Source organism: Cydia pomonella, chromosome 18 (assembly GCF_033807575.1).
Source record: "Cydia pomonella isolate Wapato2018A chromosome 18, ilCydPomo1, whole genome shotgun sequence".
In the NCBI taxonomy this organism is placed as follows: domain Eukaryota; kingdom Metazoa; phylum Arthropoda; class Insecta; order Lepidoptera; family Tortricidae; genus Cydia; species Cydia pomonella.
The window spans coordinates 11,068,268-11,078,168 of record NC_084720.1 but is presented as its reverse complement, the minus strand read 5'-3'; the positions used below and the strand labels follow the sequence as shown (position 1 = coordinate 11,078,168).

The 9,901-nt window shown below is 37.8% G+C and overlaps 2 protein-coding genes across 7 annotated transcripts in view; both read right to left on the bottom strand.

The window, feature by feature from the left end:
* Window positions 1-139: 139 nt before the first annotated feature.
* LOC133527400 (2-amino-3-ketobutyrate coenzyme A ligase, mitochondrial) lies at window positions 140-8,809 on the bottom strand. The gene is made up of 9 exons (XM_061864393.1): window positions 8,372-8,809; window positions 6,911-7,074; window positions 6,224-6,289; window positions 5,999-6,100; window positions 5,406-5,613; window positions 5,106-5,286; window positions 4,347-4,539; window positions 3,890-4,067; window positions 140-717 (listed from the first exon to the last, which is right to left on the bottom strand). The coding sequence occupies exons 1-9, from the start codon at window positions 8,400-8,402 to the stop codon at window positions 557-559; spliced, it is 1,284 nt and encodes a 427-aa protein (XP_061720377.1). The 5' UTR covers window positions 8,403-8,809; the 3' UTR covers window positions 140-556.
* A 596-nt stretch (window positions 8,810-9,405) lies between these two features.
* LOC133527396 (pickpocket protein 28-like) overlaps window positions 9,406-9,901 on the bottom strand; it is a 38,824-nt gene continuing 38,328 nt past the window's right edge. For all 6 annotated transcript variants that reach the window (XM_061864385.1, XM_061864386.1, XM_061864382.1 and 3 more), the window contains one exon: window positions 9,406-9,886. In XM_061864385.1, the coding sequence (XP_061720369.1) occupies window positions 9,838-9,886 (49 nt within the window). In that variant the 3' untranslated portion in view covers window positions 9,406-9,837. The remainder of the gene's footprint in view (window positions 9,887-9,901) is intronic.

Genomic DNA, 9,901 nt, shown 5'->3' with positions numbered 1-9,901 from the left:
TGTTTCATTTAAACACATTAAGATTCTTTTATTTTTTTATGTACATATATATTTGATCATAAATTCATTGCAGATGGTATATCTTCACATTTTATTATACAGTCGTAGTCAAAATAATCATTATTAAAAAATAAGTCACTTTTCATTTCACAGAGGTCACTTTTTTTAATGAATTGCGAATATTTAAATGAACATAACAAAAATAGGTATGTCTGAAATGTGTAGTGACCAATCGAGAATAGGACAATTTTTACACAGCGTCAAGTAAGTAGTACTTATTCGTCAGTTAGAGTAAAGATGGACGCCATATTTTAGAATATAATACTGGGACAAACAATTCTTTCACTGGATTTTAATCGTTCCAGTGTTGAGCCCTTAAGTAAACTCCTCCAATACATATTCAAATAAGAGTCTCAGTCCAAAGTTTTTCAAACCTAAAATTACGCACCTCACTGATAGGTGTGGATACCTGTGCAATAGCGCGAGATCGGCATGACGTCGGTGCACTGAATTTTGCCGGATGTTAGTGTCTTGACACTCAGAACTTAAAATCATCTTAGCCCTTGACAAGGCCGATGCTCGCGCCGACGTCAGCGAACGCTTGCACGGCGCGGCCGACGTCTCCCGGCGCGTGCGCCGCGCTCAGCTGCACGCGCACGCGCGCGCCGCCCTTCGGCACCACTGGATAGCTGAATGCCACCACGTAGATTCCGCGCTCTGTAAATGTATGAAAATGTTAAGAGCCCATCAACGTGCTCACTAGCGCCACTGCTAAATAATTGAGATTATTAAAAAAAGCGGCCACGTGCGAGTCGGACTCGCCCATAAGGGTTCCGTACCATTTATGAAGTATTAAAAAAACTACTTACTAGATCTCGTTCAAACCAATTTCCGGTGAAAGTTTGCATCGTAATGTACATCATATATATTTTTTAGGTTTATCATTATTATTATTTTAGAAGTTACAGGGGAGGGGGGACACATTTTTTCACATTGGAAGTGTCTCTCGCGCAAACTATTCACTTTAGAAAAAAATTATATTAGAAACCTCAATATCATTTTTAAAGACCTATCCATAGATACCCCACACGTATGGGTTTGATGAAAAAAGATTTTTGAGTTTCAGTTCTAAGTATGGGGAACCCCCAAAATTATTGTTTTATTTATTTATTTTTATTTTATTTTATTTTGATAGGTACAATAACACAATGCAGGCAACAACATTTTAAAATATTCCATATATAAGTATCTTATACACTACCCACACCACGATTACAATTGTACACAACACAACCACGGAACAATTATTAAGCTAAATACAATTTTTCACTATAAAATCTTGTTATTAAAGGCAGTAAAGAATATAGTAAAATATAACAAACTGTTAGTACGATAAGATATTTACTTACAATTTTGGGACTGCAAAACATTTTTAAACTTAGGTAAAGACACGTTCAAAATATCTAAATCAATATCTAAATTATTATATACACGACACATTCTAAAGACAGGCGCATTATTGGATACATTGTTATTAGAAACCATAGGCAAGGCAAACAATTCTAGATTCCGTGTTCTCTTATTGTTGGCTCTAAGTGAAACATAATCCATGAGGTTACTGTCGAGACCACCATGCACAATTTTATGAAGTGTAACCATATCAACGACATCGCGTCGGGACGATAGTGATTGTAAATTATATGCTAAGAGTCTATCTGAATACTCAGGAAGCGTTCGGCGTGTTTTAGTTTTAGTGGAAAGATATCGTAAAAACTTTGCCTGTATTGATTCCAATCTATCAGAGTGTGTCTTATAAATTGGTTGCCAAACCGACGAGCAGTATTCGAGCGTAGTTCGAACTAATGCGGAGTATAGAACAATTAGGCTATTTGGCCCTTTGAAAGGTTTAGCAGTTCGCTTGATAAAACCAAGCATGCGATTACATTTTGACACCATATGCTCATAGTGACAACGGAATGACAGTTCACTATCCAATAATACTCCTAGATCTCTATATAATGGAAGAAACCCTAACTAATCGTTTGCCATTAATATTATACTCGTGATTAATCCAGTTGGTTTTTTTTGTGAACGTAATTGACTGACATTTATCGATATTCAAAGACATGAGGTTAGTGCTGCACCAATCAGATATCAACTCAATATCTTCCTGGAGCATAAGGCAATCATTTTCCGTATTAATGACTTTATAGATTTTTATATCATCTGCATATGCGAGACTTTGTGATTTAATCCTATTTAAAAGATCATTCACGAAAAAAACAAATAATAATGGGCCCATATAAGAGCCCTGCGGCACGCCTGATCCAGCCATAAAAGGAATTGAGTCATAACCGTATATGCTAACAATTTGTGAACGTCGATAGAGATAGGATTCAAACCAACGCAGTAAATTTCCATGGATTCCAAGATGATTCATTTTTTTCAACAGTATGGCATGGTTCACCCTGTCAAATGCCTTAGCGAAGTCGAAGTTTTTTTCTATTTTTGTGTGAAAATCTTAATGCGGTTCATAGAATACATCTACTTACCAAGTTTGAACAGTATAGTTCTTATAGTTTCAGAAAAAAGTGGCTGTGACATAAACGGACAGACAGACGGACATGACGAATCTATAAGGGTTCTTGCCATTTGGCTACGGAACCCTAAAAAGGGGGCCACTACGTACTATATTTTATATTTAAGTACCTTTTGAATGCATCATAATAGTTTTTACGTTGCTGGGTTCGTCAATCTAGGCGTCCAAAGTTAAAACGGCCATTTTTGTTTTAAGTTCATAGATCGATGAATCCAGCAACACAGAAACTAGTTTGATGTATTCAAAAGGTACTTAAATACAAAATACAGTACGTAGCGGCCCCCTTGTTTAAATATCTATCGTCAAATTTAAACAATCACAATTATTTTGCAGTGGGGCTAGTGAGCACGTTGATGGGCTCTTAAGTGACTACAACATGTAGCACTTAACACTAGCACTAGCACTTAGCAGTAACAATGCACTCCCATATAAATTTCCTAAGCATAGCACTTTTATATAGGTACTCAAAATTGACGACCGGTTTGGCTTAGTGGGTAGTGACCCTGCCTACGAAGCTGATGGTCCCGGGTTCAAATCCTGGCAAGGGCATTTATTCGTGTGATGAGCATGGATATTTGTTCCTGAGTCATGGGTGTTTTCTATGTATTTAAGTATTTATAATTATTTATATATTATATATATCGTTGTCTAAGTACCCTCAACACAAGCATTATTGAGCTTACTGTGGGACTTAGTCAATTTGTGTAATAATGTCCTATAAAAATATATATATATATCCTCTTAAGGCCCAGCCATAGAAATGAAAAATCCAAAATTTGCCACTGGAATTTGAACCTATAGTGCACGGAATACAGTAGATTTTTCTTTTGTTTGAAAATTGCACGAAACTAAACAAATGCAACTCTGTCCCAATTGAATATGATTTAAATTTTATCGAACTGAATAAGTCCTATAGGTAGGACCTTGGGCCTTACGAGGATATATATATATATATTTATTTGTTTTATTATTTATTAAAACCTAAGTATAAGAGATATGCATTTGAGACTTTATATGATGTTTCCACTATTGACATATTTAATTTTGTTTATCTGGTATAATCCAAATCCAAGTTAGTTAAAAAAAACGACGAAGCACTTCGAGAAAAGCTAGGTAGTGCCCTTGCGCTTCGCTTGGCTCGTTTTAACGGGGGCACGGTAGTGCAGATGACAGATCTCCTCGGCTTTATACTCAGACCCTCGCGGTAATTGCGTGGATTTTGATGGAGTCATTCGCGAAGCCCACTGGTTCTGTCTAGGACTAACAACTGTTAAGTAGAAAGGTCCTTACGTAGCATGCCCGAGGCGAGTTCAACAGCCAGCGGAGCGTCGCCGACCATGACGGGGCAAATGGGGTGGTCGTCGCCGGCCACGGTCAGACCGGCTGCCTTCAGACCCTCGCGGAAACTGCGAGTGTTTTGCTGGAGTCGCTCACGAAGCTCGCTGCTTCCCTCCACTAGATCTAACGACTGTTGAATAGGAAATATAGCATTAGCAAATTCGCAACCGTGTGAATTATTATTGTTTTTATCATTCATGTGCCTAATAACATGTGTTCAAAGGTATCTGCAACAGTTTAATTGTTTTATAGATTTTTTATGCTATCAGAGAATAATAGATACCTACTTTTAACGCATAAGCTGATTACGCTACATTTGATGCTGACTGTACCACAGAAAAAGTTCGGACATGATTGAACATTCGAATTACATTTAAAGCAATATATAATCGACTCATTTACACTTCACCTTCAATGAAGCGGCGACCACAGGCGGTGGCGGTGCGTTAGAGAACAGGTACGGCCTCGAAACGTTGCGCAGCAGTGTGATGAGCTCCTTAGGCCCCGTGGTGTAGCCGCCGGCCGCCCCGCTCACAGCTTTGCCGAGCGTTGAGCAGATGATGTCGGCGGCACCCATTATGTTGCAATATTCTTCTGTGCCCCTAGTGTAGGTACAAAGAAATAAAAGCTTATATCATAAAAGTGTTATAAATTTTAACTGTTTAGACCAAACAGTGACGGAAAAGATTCGGTCATCACTGGCCAGTTCGCCAAACGGCTTCAGATTGAATTCTTTGTTCGTCCATTTTCCCGATTGGCCACTATTAGAATTTTTAGTTTGGCCATTTCTCCGAATGATTACTATGAAAATTCCTAGATCGGAATGTAGGAGACATTCTTCTGACAGTGCAGTGGTTATTAAAGCCCTCATTCAGTCATTTCAAATTACAAACGGGAACGGATAAACTTTGATTTGAATGTGAAACGACCACATACATACAAAGTGAACAGTAACACACATTACATGCAAGGCTCTATGGCCGGAATCAAACCAAGTCAAAGCAAACAGATATATCGAAGGCCTTGTGCTACGTACATCCAGTTGCAGAAGTGAATGGACACTATGAATAAAAAAAAAATATATTTTATTAATGAATTTCATTTTATATAGTGCACTTTTGTAAACCACTGTTTATGGTATTACGAGTAAGAGTTATTAACTATTAACCTTCCAGTCGCTCCGAAAAACCCAGTAGCATGGCTGTCGTCAACCGCCAGCAGTGCCCGATATTTGTCTGCCAGGTTTCGCAGTCCAGGCAAAGGAGCCACATTGCCATCCATAGAAAACACGCCATCGGTTACTATGAGCTTGATGCGCGCTTCGCTGTGCGCCAGTAAGTGCTCCAACTCTGGAAGTTTTAATAATAGACGTTTTTAGTTGACTTGAAGTTACAGTAAGGCCTTTTGCGCATTGTTCCAGAACGTGTAACTGATTTAGACTATTTTATTGATTAAAGGATAAGCTCACCATTGAGATCTCTGTGCGGGTACCGGTACTTCTGCGCTTTGCAGAGCCGTATCCCGTCGATGATAGAAGCGTGGTTGAGCGCGTCCGAAAACACAGCGTCCTCTGGCGTAAGCATAGACTCGAAGAGGCCGGCGTTTGCGTCGAAGCACGACCCGTACAGAATGGCATCCTCACGCCCGTGGAACTGCGCCAGGCGATGCTCTAATTCCTGTTACAAATCATGATTAACACAGCTTATTAAACGTTCTACTCGTACTGGGAACAGAAATGAAAACGAGCTTATAACATAAATAATTACTTACACATCTCGCAGTTTATAATGAGAATGTGAATGAAATCATATATATTGTTCTGGCTGAGACTTGAAATTAGCCTGATAGCACAAAAGGCAAGTTCAGGGTTAACAGTGTGCATGTAATGCATGCCTTGCATGTTCATAATTTTCATAAATTGTTTCCATCAATGGCGAAGATAGAAGCCACGTGACGTGTGATTTATTCGCGATGTAGTCCCGTTTTAGGTAGGTAATAAGACTAATAAGTTATACGTAAAACCCGCGAAAAGATTGAAACACCGAGAAGTTCGATTCCTACCTTATGTACAGTTTGTGTGCCACAAATAAATCTAACGGAACTGAGCCCAGCGCCATATTTGCGCAGGCCCTCTCTCGCTGCCTCTACCACTTCAGGATGGTTCTGTAAAAAATAAAATCAACGCCAACACGCTAGGTACACGGAAAATACAATTTCTAACTCTAATACTAAACGACTAACGAGCATCACGAGTACAGTGATTATTTGATTAAAGTTTGTTCTTACCGATAATCCTAGATAATTGTTTGCGCAGAAATTCAGGAACTCCCCTTCCGCTCCCTGCACCCTCACCTATGAAATAAAATAATGGGATTTATTCATCTGAAAATACTGTGATATATAAAGAAAGACAGCACCTACTCATTGAGGGAAATGCATAACGTTTTATTTAAACTTGTTGTAGTAGTAGTAAAACACTTTATTGTTCAAACAGAAACATAAAACAAGAAAAATACACATCATTTGTACAAAGGCGAACTTATTCCTTTCAGGGATGTCTTCCAGTTAACCTTTGAGTAGTGAACCTTGTGGCAAACTTACCTACTTTTTTTTAACTTGTTGCAAATATATAATTATATACTCTCTTGATTGTTCAAAACTAATGAGAAAATTGTATTTTATCCACATGTGGGGCAATTTAATCAGATGCAAAATTTTGAGTTGTTTCCTTATGATAGCTTTGACTTTTAAATGATGATTTTGAATTAAACGAGTACATTTTCTATAACGTTTATTTGGATTTGATTTGGTTAGATTTTTTTGATATTTCATAGTAGCCTTTTCCTCGCTTTGGTGTAGTGAAAAATCTTGTCTCTCTCAATCTCTTAACTTACCTACTTGTAATTATCTTCACGAAACATGCTTTTACACACACATTTTAAAAAGTGACGCTTTTATACACTATAATCATACTTTTGTGTCCTGTGGCGAGGTGAGGATTCTCTCATGCTTCCACGTCTTTGCCTTCTTGATTTCTTGCAGCCGGTCGTCGAGGACCTCTCTCAGCCGTGTCACTCCCGCCCGCTCTTTGCCTTTCAGCTCGTGGAGCTGTCGTGTTGCTTGCTTGCCAGCATATACTAAAATGTAAATAGTTTTATTATCATAACTAAGTAAAAGATTTATTTCATTATTTGTAAGGGTACCATTGGACATCCGTCTAACCAGACTAGGCAGGCTATCTGCTCCCGATTCTCGAGGCGGCGCGTGCGACTCATCAAATACAAGGAGCATGCCTTGGAGCGATTTTTGTCAAAACATCAACTGTAGTTACAACTTACCAAGCACTGTTATGTGGGGTTAATTTTAATACTTAAAATGAATAGCGTTATCAATTACCTAAATCAACCCTTTTTATCGCTGGTACTGATAATGTGAAATTAAATTACTACTTATTCAAACTGCCCGCTTGTATTTTCTATTCCTCCAGAAAACTATGCGAAATTATATTCAACATTGCGATTTATTATGCTCATTTTTCCGCGTTAATGGCTAAGGTTTAATGCCTTGCAATACCAAGCATGAAGCGAAATGGCTTTGTGTGCATTGCACTATTATAAATTATAAGATACTTGCCGCAAAAATAACCCGATTTTTTTGTTTTAACTACTTACATTACTAGATCTCAAATGACTTTGAAGAAGATAAAAGTCTGTGAACTCGAAACGAGTAACTATGTATATTGAATTAGAATTCGATTTGGTTTAGATTAAGATACGCAGAATACAGTCCCTTCAACTGTAGATAGCACTGACCATGAATAAAATTGCACTTCAATTGTGTCAATACTTGCATATTTTGCTTAGTCTTTCTTTATACTCTGTAGATGTACTAATCTTTTAACATAACAGACTACTTATATGGGTATTCTCTGTCCATTTAACAATCAATTTTAACATACAACACACCTCTAGATATTATGCAAACCAAGTAGAGCGGACGACCAAAACACGCACCAAGGTTATAATTGGCTGATTTTACTTGTACTATGTAACATATATATGATATCTGTATCTTCATATCAACGAAGTTAACCGGCAAAAACCATAACACTTAAATAACGTCACATAGTTAATACAGGGTTTTTATACTTAACAACAAGTACCTAGGTATTGGTATATTCAAGGTTTTTTACATTTAAGGCAGAAAAATAAGAAACAACATTATGTACGGTTCCTCCTTGAAACTTTATGTTTTCGTGGATTCAGTCAAAACGAACTTCAACACATCACCTTAAAAAAACTCTACCAACAAACAACAAAAGATTGGTATAGCTTTTTGTAATAGTACATTAAACACTGAAACCGTTCCAATACCACATAAATCAAGTGTATAACTTGTAAATTGTATATTTAAATAAAATTAAATGAACATTACCGGAGCGTAGGAGTTGCGAGCGGAGCGCCATCGCGTCGAATGGAGGCGCGGCCGGCGACTTGTTAGTAGACTGGTCACGCAGGTTTCTGTTTACGTTTAATTTGTTTTCGTTGCTACGCGGTTCTTGCGAATATCAACCTACTCGTACTCGCCATCAATGAACTAAGTTGAAAAACTTAAAATCAGAAGTATAAGCCGGTAAACGAATCCAACAGAATCCATCCGAATGGGTCGGGAGAAGAGAACATACTGAGACTACTGAATCGTTTTCAGAGAAAAGACACCTTAGTGTGGTAGGCGCTTATGTTGTGAAGTGTAACATATGTATTAGAACATCGGTCATAATGCCGTAACCACCTGCCGCACTAATGCATTTTCCCTAAGAACGGTACATTTGTTAAGTAAGGTTTTACTGCTAGTAAACTAGGACTTTCGCTATCGTTGGTTCTTACGTCATCACTGCCTATAAAGCCACGTATTCACTATAAACAATGTTTAGGATCCACTGTTTCTGAAACACTGTGCAGATGTTTACAAAAACAATGTTTCAGCTCACATAGCGTGTGGACGGTCTGAGATATACCTAATGAACTTGGAGATAAATAATGGCGTTTACCGCAGCTTTTTCTATAATGTTTAGTTTTGTTAAGAAACACTTGGATTTTTCTTTTTGAAACCGTGATTCTCAACAAAATATTTATAGTGAATACGTGGCTTAAGTAAGACGTAAGTTAGTGTGAGAATTCCTCGCACACATTTTGCAATTATTGTATCTATTATTGTTATCTTATAGTTTGTAAGACCTTTTTAAGTATAACCTAAGTAGTTACTATTATTAGGTGTAGTGTAATAAAGTAATATGTTCTCAAATTATAAATAAATACAAAACTAAAGATTGGTTGTCTTACAAATAGTACTGAAACGAATCTTCAAACCCCACGATTTTCTCTTTCGATAATTCTCTTGTATCATAGGTTCGTTTCGTTAAGATCGGGGAAAGTGTAGGATCGGAAGAGTCAAGACAAAATAACACGTAACGAAAACAAGATTATAATATAATGAAAAAATTAGTTCGAAAATACACACACACACACACACACACACACACACACACACACACACACACACGCACACACACACACACAAGGTAGGTACATACTCATACATACAGATACGTTCAAATAACACTACGCCGGTTCCTTGATCCCGTAATTCAAATTAAGATATCCCATCAGCTAAGGCGACATGACAGAAGAGTAGTTCATCGACTCGAGTTTCCAGAAATGGATCAATAACAGGTTATTCCTTGACGTGTACCGTGTGCCGCGGACCTGAGAAAACTAAGGGGTCATGCCAAACGTTACCACGTGGGACATGAAGTGGGAGAGGTCAAAAAACTTATGAAATTCGTGTGACGTAATTTATGGATGACCCCTAAATTTTATTGCGCTCTACTCGTACAAATTTTACTGGTCTGCTAGTGTAGCTGAAGAATCCTTCACCCGGCGCCATAACCTGCGACAATAATAA